Source organism: Bicyclus anynana, chromosome 19 (assembly GCF_947172395.1).
Source record: "Bicyclus anynana chromosome 19, ilBicAnyn1.1, whole genome shotgun sequence".
NCBI classification, from domain to species: Eukaryota; Metazoa; Arthropoda; class Insecta; order Lepidoptera; family Nymphalidae; genus Bicyclus; species Bicyclus anynana.
Genome location: NC_069101.1, coordinates 2,503,584 through 2,519,974, shown reverse-complemented (window position 1 = coordinate 2,519,974; position 16,391 = coordinate 2,503,584). Strand labels below are relative to the sequence as shown.

Below are 16,391 nucleotides of genomic sequence, written 5' to 3'. Positions count from 1 at the left end.
GTGAGATTGTAGTCAAGGGCTAACTTGTAAAGAGTAAAAAAAAATAGTAATCCTCAGATGTTAAGGAAAATATATTATTCCACACGTGGTTTGAGTAGTTACGCCATCTTTTATGTAGGTAGGTACATTTATAATAATTATATTTATAATTTTAATAATCACCTTTCAGATATAATCTATCAATTATCCTCTTGTACCTACCATTATGTACGTACATCTATGCCTTAACTACAGTTATGTTTTATTAGATTTGACGGCCTCCGTGGCGCAGTGATATGCGCGGTGGATTTACAAGACGGAGGTCGTGGGTTTGATCCCCTGCTGGCTGGTGACAGGTAAAGCCGGGGTTAGCTACCACCCTACCTGCAAAGACGTACCGCCAAGCGATTTAATATTCCGGTACGATGCCGTGTAGAAACCGAAAGGGGTGTGGATTTTCATCCTCCTCCTAACAAGTCAGCCCGCTTCCATCTCAGATTGCATGATCACTTGCCATCAGGTGGGATTGTAGTCTAGGGCTAGCTTGTAAAGAATAAAAATAAAGATTACTACAGAACCTCCCAATTTTATTATCATTCGGCGGTACGTCTTTGCGGGTAGGGTGATAACTAGCCTCGGCCAAACCCTACCTCCGGCCAGTCCTGAGCCAATTTAAGAAAGTATAAAATCCTAAACTGAACCGATCTGGGAATCGAACCCAGGACCTCTCTGTTGAAAACCACAGAACTACGAACTGCGCTACAGGTTGTCTACATATGCGCATCGTATATATCGGACGCATCGCATCAATCGAATTTTTAATTTTACGGTAGATACGTGCGATTCATAGGATGTGTAAGTGTCAATAAAACTTGGTAGTGTGAAACCTGCGAAAATTCGTTGGAATGGGAGGAACAATACTAGCGATACCTCATTCGACGCGGAATAAAAATCTGAGAAAAGCGTATTTTTTTTATTGCAAACAATAAAAAAATACTGTGTTGAAGTTTTATAACCTAAAAAAATTACAGTGGCTAAACAACATTATTGTATCACTAGCCTTCTAATCCGATGCGTTCGGACTTCGGATTATACCGATGCGTTGCGGGTGCGTCCGATACCTACGATGCGGATATGTGGACGCCTACCATTACACAGCAACACTACACCGAGGCACAGGGTCACGACAACCGCTGCAAAGACCTCGCGCTAACCAATATTGACATGTCTGCTAATATTGACCATGCTTGACTTGCAGTCACATCACTGCGTATTTTCCTGTAGATATTGGTCTGTTCTAAGAAATCTGCTTTTACTTATATTCATCACTAGCAGACGCCCGGTTTCACCAGCGTAGTTCTCGTTCCCGTAGGGATACGGAGATAAAACATAACTTATGACACTCGCTAATAACGTGACATTCTATATGTAAAAGAATTTTTAAATTGGGTTTAGTAGATCCGGAGATTATCCCCTATAACAACACAAACTTTATCTCTTCGTTCGTCGTTTAGTTTGCGGCGTTAGTACACCGCCGTGCTTCGGAGAGCAAGTAAAGTCGTCGTTCCTGCGCAAAATCTATAACTGGTCGTGTCATTATACCGTCCCATCGGCCTTAAATCGGTCCCCGAAATTTATTTAAACAAATAATACCTAAGTATTTTTCTACATCTACAATGTCGAGTTATGTGTTCAAGAAGTGTAAAAACTATAAGTATATACATAAATATATATCTTAAGTAAACACAAAAATGGAGTAAATTCGGATCACTTTTTGTGGTGATTTTGTAGGCACGTAAGGTACCTATTAGTAGAAAGACTTTGTCGCACTTCCCTAGACGGTTAAACTGAGACATCGGTATTACCAAGGCTTAATGACTAACAACCTGTAATTTCATAGGTAATTATTCTCTACCGTGCCAGGCCTCACTCTTTAATTAAGATAGGATTCTGAGAGGAGATTTGTGCTAAACAGTGAGCCGAATATGGGTTGTTAAGACAAGGTCAAAATTGTCAAAAAGAGTGATTTTTTGAACACAGCTACAGTGTGAAGATCTGACAAAAGAACAAACTAACTAAATGTGAAAATGGAATAATAAAAAAATGCTTATTATCCTTGTAAATGTATTCTATCCTTATAATCCTAAATATTATCAAAGAAATTACAAATTAAAAGAAAACTACAATGGGGATGATGACTAGGTTTGAATATATTGATTTTTATGATACATTCGGGTAAATAGGGTCAATGTTAACTAATTTATACATAAAAAGCAAAGATTGTCTGGATATTTGCAAAATAAATGAGATTATAAAATTTCAAAAACTATTAAATTTTTTTTATCGTAATTAGAAGAAAATTCATACAGTTTTAGCTTCCTTACATTAAATGTGACATTTTTTAATAAATGAACTATAAGCATAAACGCAAAAATAACAAAGATATTAGTAATTTTGTTTGAACGCCCATACAAATCTAACGATCATTACATTGCCTATGACGTCATCAGTTCAAGCCATTTTGTATGGGGCGTTTTTCAGGGATCCGCGGCAGCGCCGCAAATCTGACTCTTTAAATCCCTGTAGCTCCGAAAGTAATGATCGCAGATACCCTGTTCCTTTTACAAAATTGCTTTACTATTAGTATACTCTTAATTTATATACAATTTAAAAAACTGTCATCATCCCTATTCTTCTTCTTACCTTTTTATGAACGATAGCTGTTTTTATTTCACAAAATCAATAGCTCATTTATTATTTTACTAAAGTAAGGGATTACATTGTTAAAATATCCAAAATTCAAAATATGAATTAACGCGACGCACGCTACTCAATGATACTGTTCTAAGATTGAATATCAAGCACATGGGCCCCGCGCGCCTGCTCCCTTCCTTCCCGCTTCACTACACTTCGATTTAGGAGCTTGCCTCGCCTTAATGATTGACATTTTGAAATCTAAAATTATTTATTTAAAATATGATTTTAAATATTACATATTTCAGCTCACAAAAGTGGATAAATCATTATCAACACAACACAACACAACACAACACAACACGAGTAGCGGAGATTATTGTGATCTAGTTCTAGATAATAAAGACAAGTGTCATTTTGGGCACATGCACGATGTGATTTATTTTAACAAGATTAAAGTAAAGTAAACAATACATTTTTATCAGTCTATTTTAACGGCTAACTAAAAGGTTAGGCCTCCTTTTACAGGACATGGAACTTGAACCCACCACACTGCTCTGATGCAGATTGGTGGGTTTATGGTAATAAAAGGAAATGCCCATCCCCGGCCCTAGCCTAAAATAACCACCCGGCAATTTACTTAGTTAAAAAAATCTTGATAATTGTATTTAATCATCATTACCAAAACATATTCCGCTCACTGTTGAGCACGAGTCTCCTCTCAGAATGAGAGGGGTTAGGCCAATAGTTCACCTCGCTGGCCCAATGGAAATTGGTGGACTTCACACACACAGAGTATTGAGAAAATTCTCTGGTATGCAGGTTTCCTCACGATGTTTTCCTTCACCATTTGAGACACGTGATATTTAGTTGCAGGTGCATGCTCCGGACCGGATACGAATCCACACCCTCCGGAGTCGGAGACAGAGGTCATATCCACTGGGCTATCACGTCCTGTCCTGTATCTGAAACTGATCGTGTGTTGGATCAGTTTCAGATAGTAATGATGATGATGAATAGTCATCCAACACACGATCAAATTTATCGGACGTCACGCCGTTAGGGCTGCAAGTGAGCTTGCTTGATCGTCAGTGGCTGACGTAATACAGTCTTTTCCAACTATATATATATATATACCTAACCAAGAGTAATAATAATTTAATTAGTTTCATTAGAAAATGAGGGTAATTCTCATTTAATATTACTAAAAATGGTAACAAGCAGGATACAAACAGTTATTATCATTGACCTCTTATAATAAAAGGACGCACAATCATGTAGAAAATGACACTCAAAACTGGCCAATTTTGCTTTAAAAATAGTCCAATATTCAATAAAATCCCAAATTCAGGGCAAATTCACCAATTAAGGATTGAGTTTAAGTTTGAATTTGCAAATGCGACTACTTGATTGGGTGCCAAGAAGTTATGTTTAGCACTCATTGAGTGGGGACGTTTTTTGGTCACTGATTGTGCATCTACTTTTTAATAGTAGATCGATGGTTATTATTAGATATTTAGTTTTTTTCCCTAGTTCTTTCACAAATGCCATTATTTATATGTAGTACGTCTTTCAAAGCACTTTATGAGTTACTTGAAAATAAGTGCAACGAAAAGTAACTAGAAATCCTTCACTTCGCAAGTAATCGATTCACACAAGTATCCTAGATAGTTACGTGGTTACGTACTCAAGCAAAATCATTATCTATTCGTAAACACATTTCTCATAGAACTCTCGAAGTACCTACCTGATAACGATAGTAATTTTTAACCGACTTCAAAAAAAGGAGGAGGTTCCCAATTCGATGCGTATGTTTTTTTAATGCATGACACAAACATTAAAAAAAACACACACACATGTAACAAACATTAAAAAAACATACGCATCGAATTGGGAACTTTTAATTGGGAATAACTTCGTCATTTTATTATTTTTAAATTTTGTTTTATAATCAAAATAAGTGAAAAAATTGCTGATACTGTGGCGTTTACGGTCTAGCACTAATACACTAAAAACAGGAAATAATATCTATTTAACAACATAAGCGATTTCAAAGATGCATTACTCTAAAAAGCGAAAAACAACATCGTTTGATCGGTTTGAAGGTGTTGCCAAAAAACAAAATGAGCTTTATGAGCTTATTTGGCATAGCACCACCTTCAAACCGATCAGTAGAAAGGACATAGATACGATGATAGATAGATATATATACGATGTTATTTTTCACTTTTTAGAGTTTTAGATTTTTTAGTTAAAAAGATTTTATGTACCTACTTATGACAACCACGTAGCGCATAGGTAGTGGTCCTGCTTTCAGAATCTGCGGTTCGATTCCCACAATTGGAAAATGTGTGATCAGATTTTATTCCAGAGTTTGGGTGTGTTTATACATTTTTAATAAGTAGTTACATAATGTATAAAAGTTCATGACGAAATCACCTGTCTTAGGACCTACAACACAGATTGAGCTTGTTTGGGGACTACATCACTATCTAGTGATGTAGTAGTGTCCAAACACATTATTTTTAAACGACTTCAAAAAATGGAGGAGGGTCTCAATTTGACACGTAGGTGTGTTTTTAAGTTACTTACTCGTACTTCATAACTTCGTCATTAATCATTATTAACCAATTTTGAAAATTCTTTTTTACTTCCAGATTGGTCCCATTTAGTTTTCATGAAAATCAGTTTAGTAATTTTATGTTAAAGTCAAAATACGTGTTTAAAGTCGGTTCCATTTTTATGTTAAAAAGATTTCTTTTTTATTCTTTACTAGCGGATGCCCGCGACTTCGTCCGCGTGAAACTCGATGTAAACTTTCAACTACCCCTACTCTACCCCACCCCTACCCAACCCTACCCCTACCCTACCCCTACCCTACCCCTACCCTACCACTACCCTACCCCTACCCCGTTTTCTAATTATTATTAATATGAACTTTATACAATAACAATAAAGCTCAAATTGACTACCTTTTAGTTACAAATCATTTGTATGGGATAAAGAAAAGGGCTATTTTTAGGGTTTCTCCAGCAATAATTCTAATTTTTAAAAAAATGGTAAAAACCATCCTTGAACTTCAACGAACATTAAAAAAAAAGATTTGGCCGAATTGGTCCAGGAGTTATGCGCTTACCAACACACTTTGCGATTCATTTTTATATTATAGAAGACAAGGTAGCACTTGACTACAATCTCACCTGATGGAACGTGATGAAGCAATCTAAGATGAAAGCGGGCTAACTAGATAGGAGTTGGATGAAAATCCACATGCCTTTCGGTTTATACACGACATCACACCGTCGTCTTTGGTAACAAGCCAAATCCTCCCACCAGCAAAAAATAAATTTAACTAAACTGAAAGTCCCGAAAGAAAGGGAAACAAACGTTTTACCGGAATTAGATAATTTGCATACGAGATTCACCATTTAAGAGCGCGCAGCGTGTCGGTACGATATGGATAAAATTCGAAGCGCGAACGAGACGCCGAATTATGACTTTCACGTGAGTGAAAAGCACGGAACGATTGACGCGCGACGCAAATTTTATGACGTGAGCGCCAAAACCATTCATACCTAATTGCAAGTAAATTAAACAACATAACGAAAAACAAAATGGCCATGTTCAAGATATATACCTAATTTTCAATACAAAACAAAAATTTAGGAAAATAAGTTTGCTTTTCCTGAGATTGAAAGCAAAATGTGAGCAAAACATGTATTTTTCAAAAAAAATAAACTATCGAGAAAAGTTTTACAAATTGTGTATTTTGTATAGTCATAACGAAGCTAACACTTTGAAATATCATTTACCCAAATATCAGGCTCCTAACTTTTCCAGAATCTGAGATCCAGAACCATTTGTAACCACCAAATTACATATTGCACACTCTTAAGTATATTTTGTATCATTATGATTTATTGCAGTAGGTACATATGTATTGTAATATACATGTACATATTTTAAAACCTTTTGTTATGATTCAGAAATAATACATGTAACACGTCGTTGTAACACTGCATGTTGATAAATAGGTCGTAAATTATATTTTTACAATATCTAGGTGACATTGAAATTGTTATAGGGAAATCCGAATGAAAACATCAACTTTTTCCCAGCCTTGAATGTGACGGATACAAGATTGTTAAATTAGCAATAGTGATCGTAATACAATAAATAAATAGTTAAGAACTTCCTGTTATTTTTGCGTGAAACAAGATTAAGGATAACGCGAGTTTTTTTTTTACGAATATACGAACATTCAACTGTGCGGCATCGTAACCTAACCGTAACGAATCGACGTGTCAGTCAATTCACTAACTTTGACGCATGATTTGAATTGCTTTCTACACTTCTGGACTGAGATTGTTTTTTTTCTTTTCAGTTTTTTTTATACTTTATGCAGTCGGGTTTTTTTTTTTTTTTAATTAATTTATATACAGTTTGACTCTGGACTCGCCAGAGTCGATTCGATTCAATGGGTACAGACTTACAAATATTATACCAAACACCTCGTTATTTCTACATAATAAATTATACGATGTGTATGAGTTTAGGTCCCGTTCCGTAGGAATACGGGGATAAAATATAGCCTATAACACTCGGGGATAGTGTAGCTTCCAACACTGAAAGAATTTTTCAAATCGGTTCAGTAGTTTCAAAACGTATCCAATGCAAATAAACAAACAATCAAATCATTCCTCTATAAAATAGAAGAGTTAGCTAAAAACTCAGCGGTTGCCTTTTGAAAAAAGAAATAATTATTAATAGTTATACATTTTGCTACAAACAAGTATCTCATTAAGAATTTCACACTTCAAATAAACACATAATTCCTGTTAATTACCAAGTTATTCAGAAATGTTGATCAAAAATGCTTATGCCAAGATCAGTTTGGTTCACGATAACCTTTGGTTTCGATAACGTAGCTCGTTCTTGGTATCTTACTAGGCATTATATTATACTTAGGCGTATTTAAAACTTAAAACATGAAAAATATCATGAGTTTTACAGGTAAATTTGGGATTGTTATTTCATCAAAATACATAAAAGATATATAATTAATATTTACTCTACTGATAAATTAGGTATATCATAAGATTTAGGCTTTACTTTTTAGGGGGTTTTGAACTGAAACCGTAAACTGGCGTATCTAGGATTTTCAGAATAAAAAAACACATTTTTTAATATTTTCTACGGGATATTTGCTTCGTGACATCCCTTAGTTTGTCAGCCATCCATAAATGAGGTCTGGCAATCGCAGGCACAATATTTCATACTACGACCGAGAACTCGATGCCAGCACCTCAATATCCGAAGCCGATACACTGTATGAACCATTTATCTGTACTTATATTATTTTGCTTGAACGCGCTAATCTCAGGAACTACTTGTCCGATTTGAAAAAATCTTTCAGTTAGATAGCCCATTTAAAGGAAGACTATAGGTAGGCCGTAGCTACCGTCATATCAGTCGTATCAATGATTTACACGTGAAAGCAAAAATTAGTAAAATTAATCCAGAAGTAATTCTGGATTAATTTTACTATTTTTTTCCGGAAAGCACCAGTGTAAACTGGTGCTTTCCGGAAAAAAAAACTGCCTTTGGAGTCTCACTCCAGAAATGACAACGTAATTAAAATTTTAATAAAAAAAAATACAACCGACTTCAAAACCTAAAAACGTACCCACTAAATTAAAAAGTGAAAAATAACATCATAATATGTTCTACCTGCTGATCAGTATGAAGGCGGTGCTAAGCCGGTGATGTATTAATTCAAGCCATTCATGTGAGAATATCTTATAAATTTAGATTTTGCAGACAGTGTTGTTTCATGTGGTCCTGTCAGAAATGGCTTAAATTAAGACAATACCGGCTAAGCACCGCCTTCATACTGATCAGCAGGTAGAACATATTATGATGTTATTTTTCACTTTTTAGTTTAGTGGGTACGTTTTTAGGTTTTGAAGTCGGTTGTATTTTTTTTTATTAAAATTTTAATTATTTTTCCATTTTTAGTGTAAAATTTCATCTCAAACGAATTCATCAGATCCCTAATGACAGTCACAACCCATCTTGGTACAAAATTCTCAGCAATACAAATTAATCAAGCCCAAGCACAAGGTAGCTACCGTAAACCGTTAAGGAGTTCCCTTAATTGACCTTGGTCTTCATCATCAGACCCCTAATATCAGACACAACTCATATAGGTAGAAAGATCTCAGCAATACGAATTAATCAAGGCCAAACACAAGGTAGTTACTGTAAACTGTTAAGGAGTTCCCTTAATTGTCCTTGGTCTTCATCACCAAACCCCTAAATGACAGTCACAACCTATCTATGTGGAAAGTTCTCATTAATACAAATTAATCAAGCCCAAACACAAGGTAACTGCTGTAAATCGCCGAGGAGTTCCCTCGTCTGTTTTATGGCTCCATCATCAGATCGACTTTAAACCTTCATGAAATTGTAGTGCTTAAAAGTACTAAATGGAAAAGTTTACGAACACACTAGACACCCATATAATTTTCGAAAGTTCCCCTCAATTTCTCCAGGATTCCACCATCAGATCTTGACATGATGGCAATGGGACCAAATGGGGGCTATACCGTTTCAAACAAAAAAAGAATTTTTGAAATCGGACCAGGCGTCTTTGAGTAATCGGTGTACATACATAAAAAAAAAAAAAAAAAAAAAAAATACCGACCGAATTGAGAACCTCCTCCTTTTTGAAGTCGGTTAAAAACAGCAATCTTTTTTCCCGTGTTATGCAAAAGTTGGAAACACTCTACATAGGTTAAAAAGTCACTATCATATTTATTTTGTGGAAGTATTTTTGTTTCTTTTGTGAACAATTATTTTTGGGGGTCTACAACTAACTTTAATACTCTTCAAGGCACGCTACACCACTGCTATAGGCTATATATTATCCCCGTATTCCTACGGGAACAGGCTCAGTCTGAGCTAGTTTACGTATAAGTATAAGTACGTACATTTATAAATAAGTTCAGCCATATATTTATTTACAAATACCGTGTTGTTAAGTAAAGCATACATGTTAACTAGAAAACGGGTCTGTTGTGTTTGACGCACGCTGGGGATTTACACTGACAACAGAACCTCGTTGGGAAAAATATTTTATATATATATAAAAGCGATGCCGTCTCACCATCATTCAGTGCCACGCTTCCTGGAGTGAGCACGTTAGGTTTATCTCGTATCGATAATATACGTTGAGTGTTTGATATTGGCATAGAAATGATTTACCGGCTCGGTATGTACTTATTTGTTTACATTTTTTACAAATGACATGTCCAGGAAGTTGGACAAGTCGCTTATTTGCTTCATTAATGTGTTAAATCGAAAATGACTATTTTGGGGGCAATTTTTTTTCATGCCCAAAAATAATGTATTATACAAGTAACGCTTAAATATACCTATTTGTAAAACACGTTAATTTTGACAACAAACTTATTTGGAAGTTAAAAATATAGTCTCCCGCTAAATACCTAGTAATTTTCGAGTTATTGAAGCAAAGAGGCGAAACCATTAGAAACAAGTTCACGTATTATTTTTTCATTTTGTAGGGTTAGGTAGGATCACAATTTTTTTGGACCTCATTTGAGAATAGAATATTTTGTGGACATTTTTTAGGGAAAATATCCCATTCAATTTTCCGCGCGTTCGTTTCAGACGCTGTCAGAACATAATTATTTACATAAAGCTGAATTAAATATCACGTGTCTCAAACAGTGAAGGAAAAACATCGGAAATTATTTATTTGTTTTCATTGAATATGCTATAGGCTATATTTTATCCCCGTATTCCTACGGGAACGGGAACCACGGTGTCTGCTAGTCGCATAAAATTACAATGGCATCATGTCTTTGATCAGATCATTTTCATAACATGAATCGTGTCAGGTTATTAAATTTTAAAATCAAAATCAACCGTAACTGCGAAAATCAGTTAGATGCGATGCGAGAATCATCATTTTAAAGGCGAAAGTTTTTGTGTAAGTGTGTATCTTTGTCCCGTTTGTTCCTCCTTTGCGCTGAGGCTACAGTCCCTGTAGCCAAGCGACACATCGATTCTCTTTCTACGATCGCTAACGCTTCGAAAACTAGAAAAATTATCAATCTAAGATGGAGTTAACTTGTTAGGAGGAGGATAAATCCACACCCCTTTCGGTTTCTACACGACATCGTACCGGAACACTAAATCGCGGTACGTCTTTGTCGGTAGGGGGTAATTAGCCACGGCCGAAACCTCCCATCAACCAGACCTGGATCAATTAAGAAAATCTCATTCTGCCCAGACGGGGATTGAACCCAGTCATGTAAATCCGGTTTATGGGGCAGTGTTTCAACACAGCGTCTGAACTTGAACTAATATAATAGGTATCTACAATATGAAACCAATAATTACAATCGACGAGATAAACCCAGTTCGCGTGACCCGTCACATCTCAAGCGATAACTATCTACTGCAGAATATAGTAGGTAATTATACCTATTAAATACGTATCTGCACAGGGTTTCCGGATGCACCAATAAATTGTTCTTGATTTAATTATCTATTGTCATTAATAAATCGCAATTAGCAATTTTAAATATATTGGTGTTAATATTTTTAAAGATTATTGTTTAAAATGTATCTCGAGATTTAGATATTTTCTTTCATTATTTATAACTTTTGACTTGAAAATTATAATTGCTTTAGACAACTGATTTTCATAGTCGGTTCACATTAGGTAGATAATCTCCGAAACTATGTAGTATACGGATTTTTACAATTGTAGATTAGGTTAGCTTAGCTTAGGTTAAATTGATTGAAAGAATACAAAAAGGAACTTAAGCTAACGTATCCTAATCACTATACAAATCAAGCCCACGTGGAATGGTGGCAATACTAGCTGCATTTCCGCGTTGGACAGCGAGGATCCTTTGCGCAAAAAAACAACCGATTTCAAAATCACAAAAATGTTTCTACTAAACTAAAAATACCGACCGAATTGAGGACCTCCTCCTTTTTGAAGTCGGTTAAAAATTGAAAAGTAACATCGTAGGTACTATGTGCTACATTCTGATAAGCTTACTTCACTTACATCGCTTACTTAGACATGTGTTTCTTCGACAGGACTGTTGGTGGCGCTGGCAGCGTGCGCGTCGGTGACGTCAGCGCTCCCGCCGTGCGTGTGCACGCGCAACTTCAAGCCCGTGTGCGGCTCCGACGGGCAGACCTACAGCAACCAGTGCCTGCTGGAGTGCCGGCAGACGACCGACCCCGACCTGCAGCTCCACAGCCAGGGACCTTGCAGGATCGCCCGCGACACGGCCGCTAAACCCTGCATATGCACTCTAGAGTACGCCCCGGTATGCGCCAGCAATGGCGAAACTTACCCCAACAAATGCAGCATGGAATGCGAGGGCGGCGACCTCGAGCTTATACACTATGGATACTGCCAACCGAAACCGCTAGAAAAGCTCTGCATCTGTCCGTTAAACTACGCACCCGTCTGCGGCACGGACGGCAAGACTTACGATAACGAGTGTGCGCTGAACTGCAAAGATGGCGTCTCCATTGCGCATCACGGAGCTTGCGCAGACAGAGCAAAGCGCCAGGTCGCTAAGAGGCCCTGCAGCTGTCCTTACATCAACGCCCCCGTCTGCGGGACGAACGGCATGACTTACGGAAACGACTGCGCGCTAAAATGCGAAAGTGGCGTCTCTGTGGCGTATTTCGGAAATTGCAGATCAAAGCGACAAGCAGCTGAGAGACCATGCATGTGTCCAATGATATACGCGCCCGTCTGCGGCACTGACGGCAAGACTTACGGGAACGAGTGCGGGTTAACATGTCAAGATGGCGTATCAGTCGCGCATCACGGCGAATGCAGAAGCAAACGAGAGTCGTGCATCTGCCCGGAACTCTATTTACCCGTATGCGGTTCAGATGGAGTAACATACCCTAACGAATGCGTTTTGAAATGCGAAGAAAACGTCGATATCGCCCACAGCGGAGATTGCGAGCGAGAGAAGCGCGAGGCAGTCCAAGTAGCGCATATCCCGCCTCTTCCATCGTGCCAATGCACTCGAGAAGCCATCCCCGTTTGCGGGACTGACGGAAAGACGTATTCAAATCCTTGTTTACTGATTTGTGCGAGGGAACAGAACGAGGATCTGCACGTAGAACATCTCGGCTCCTGCAAGAAACCAGTTCAGCTCCGTGAAGTGACGAACCGCGAGGCAGTCGAAGTAGCACAACTCCCGCCTCTTCCAGCATGTCAATGCACTCGAGAAGCCTTCCCCGTTTGCGGGACTGACGGAAAGACGTATTCCAATCCTTGTTTACTAAATTGTGCGAGGGAACAGAACGAGGATCTAGAGATAGACCACGCCGGCCCCTGCAACAAACCAGAGGTCCGCGAAGTGAATCCGCAGCCATCTTGCACCTGCGCGAGGATAATGTTCCCGGTATGCGCGTCGGACGGTCGGAGCTACAACAACGAGTGTTTGATGCGGTGTGCCGGCGAACACCTCACCGTGGAGAGGTTCGGTCGATGTGACTAGGCGTGAGATTATTGACTGAACGTGCCATAGACTATTCATGTATACTCACGAACAGCGCCGGCCCGAAGTACATTTTAGAACGGAGCGAGATCCAATTATGGCGCCTCTCCTGTTTTGGTCCTAATAATATATACATATACCAATTGCGAGTGCAAAGTATGGAATGTTTTGCCATTTGCCAAAATTCTTTACCATTTGAGCACCCTCTGGGATTTGGCTCCTGGAGCGACTGCTCTGTTCGCCGTATGGGCGGGCCTGCTCATGAATTTATACAAACTCATGTATACTCAGACATACCTAGTTCGGATTTTATAACTTTAAGTAATAAATTTCTTAGTTGGATGGCAAAGGAAAATATAATACCTAGTATAATATAAAATATAATAATAAAATAAAATATGAAAATCGCTAGGCCTTACCTACATAAATCATAAGCAAGTTAACTACTCGTATCATCTTAAAGAAAAGCGAACCAGAATGCAGTTAAATTAAAAGAAAAGTTAATAAAGTAATTTTTAATGGCTCCAACTCAATTAAACTATGCAAAGGGTCAAATGACCTGTGAATTTATAGCCATGTAGTCTATAGATACCAACGGATAACATTACATAATATAATATAATACACTTATTCGTTTGTCTCACAGAAACAATTTTTTTTAAAGTGGAGATATACCTATCTATAATATAAGATTTTTATTTATTTTATTTTATTATTGTAAGAATTTGTAAAAACCACTTAGCTTAATGCGTTACGTTTTAATAAAAAAAATTAAATGTTTTTCTTCTTTTATACATACCTAGTCAGATACAATCTGCCTATATTTTTTTCTTAAAATAGAAGCTCGTACCTCCAACGTTTTTCTAAATCCAACAAATACCTTGGATTTCTCCAGGATAAGTATATATCTAAATATTAAGCCAAGCCAGTAGATGCGACGTGAAGGGGTAACAAACATACACACTTAAACAAAGTTTCGTGTATAATTTTAGTGTGATAATAATATTTCTTAAAGGTCTAAATTCTAAACTCTCGTTGTTTTACTTCGGCTCTTAGGTAGGTAAGCTTTTCTTATTTCATTCAACAAATGCGCGACGCAAGTTTGCGCGAAACCGGACTTTAATCCAAAGCTTAAAATGTCGCATTAAACCATTAAACCATTGATCTCTGATGGATCATAATAAAAGGACGCAACAATCATGTAGAAAATTTTACTTAAAAACTGGCCAATTTTGCTTTGACAGATTAAGAATTATTGGTAAAGAAAATTATACCTAAAGTCCTTTATATATAGTCCAATATTCAATAAAATCCCGAATTCAGAGCTTAAGGATTGAGTTTAAGGTTGAATTTGCAAATGCGACTACTTGAATTGAGTGCCAAGAAGTTGTGTTTAGCACTCATTGAGTGGGGACTTTTTTTGGTCGCTGATTGAGCACTTTTTAATAGGAGATCGATGCATTAAACATATAATAACTGATTAGTAATACCCTCAGAATATTGAAACTGTTGAATAATCTGAATAATTCTTAGGTGTTATGCGAGAATTCGAATATGAGATAAACGCATCTTGTTTACATTTAACGCAATACTGGCCTTGCCCCTAAAGCCTTGACAGTATTATCGAAGCTTTATCAGAATTCATTCAGTGAATAACTTAAATAATATGCCAATATGTAATTAGGCATGTTAAATAACAATGTCTTTATATATTTTCGTAAGCGATTCAGAATGACATCATTTGTATTTAGATAAGGCATAAGGTTCCGCTTTTTAAGAATAACACATCATAATAATCATAAAATATTACTATTTTATCGGGTAGCACTGGAACTGATGTAATTTTCATTCGTTTTGTTATACTGTGATTAGGATACTTACCGTAAAATTGACCGAGCTAGTAAGCAATTCTTTGGTGCACACTACACACGTGTGTTTATATTAGGTTAGCATTGAGGGCTAAATGTTAAGCTTTATGTGTCTGTAATACCATTTCCACCAGAACATTTAGAAAAAAAATGGCTTTGTACATTTGTATATGACGGAGAAAACGGGTTTGACATCAGAAGCGGCTGTCTGCAAAACACAATTATTGAATGAAAGTCTGACTGGTCTAACAATTCCCACTAGATAAGTACGTTACAAATAAACCCATAGAAGGACCTTGAGTGGAATCACGCACTTGTGTGACGCCTTTTACTCCCACTCCCACGACAAGAATGAGCTAGACCGCCCAAGCAGTCTCTTATACCAGCACTCGGTCTCCCACTACTCCCCTCCTAGCTTCGTACTTCAACTGATCAAATAACTTACTCGCGCCGACATATATTAAGGTCTGCACACAAGCGTTTTAGTGCGTTATTGTGTAAAACTGAGGGGCTGGCAGCAATGCATAACATCAAAATCATCTGACTGTAAGTGGTTGCTAAGTAAGGGTTTCGTAGATTGTAATATTCATTTATCGTAGCCTGCAATAAATGAATGGCGATAGTTTGACGGCCTCCGTGGCGCAGTGGTATGCGCGGTGGATTTACAAGACGCAGGTTCGATTCCCGGCTGGGCCGATTTAGGTTTTCTTAATTGGTCCAGGTCTAGCTGGTGGGAGGCTTCGGCCATGGCTAGTTTACCACCCTACCGGCAAAAGTACCGCCAAGCGATTTAGCGTTCCAGTACGATGTCGTGTAGAAACCGAAAGGAGTGTGGATTTTCATCCTCATCCTAACAAGTTAGCCCGCTTCCATCTTTACCATCAGGTGAGATTAAAGTTGTACCTACCTACTATTGGTCTGTACTAAAACTTAAAAATAATAAAAATTTTAATAAAAAAAATTCAACCGACTTCCAACTAAAAAAATAACTTTAACTAAAAAGCAAAAAATAACATCCTACCTATGCGCTACCTTCTGATCAGTTTGAAGGCGGTGCCAAGCCAGTGATGTTTTAATTAAATACGTTTAAACTACAAAATTTCTGTGGTTCTTTCAGAAACAGCTTTAATTAAAACACGACACTGGCTTGGCACCGCCTTCAAACGGATCAGAAGGTAGCACATAGGTAGGATGTTATTTTTTGCTTTTTAGTTAAAGTTATTTTTTGAGTTGGAAGTCGGTTGAATTATTTTTATTAAAATTTTTATTTTTTTATTTT

General features: G+C 37.3%; 2 protein-coding genes across 2 annotated transcripts in view; both read left to right on the top strand.

Moving 5' to 3' along the window:
- LOC112050853 (thioredoxin domain-containing protein 15) overlaps positions 1-16,391 on the top strand; it is a 140,393-nt gene that overhangs the window by 10,817 nt on the left and 113,185 nt on the right. The window lies entirely within an intron of this gene.
- LOC112052212 (serine protease inhibitor dipetalogastin-like) lies at positions 9,792-14,024 on the top strand. Its single transcript, XM_024091211.2, has 2 exons — positions 9,792-9,946; positions 11,812-14,024. Exons 1-2 carry the CDS (start codon positions 9,931-9,933, stop codon positions 13,242-13,244), a joined length of 1,449 nt encoding a protein of 482 aa, XP_023946979.2. The 5' UTR covers positions 9,792-9,930; the 3' UTR covers positions 13,245-14,024.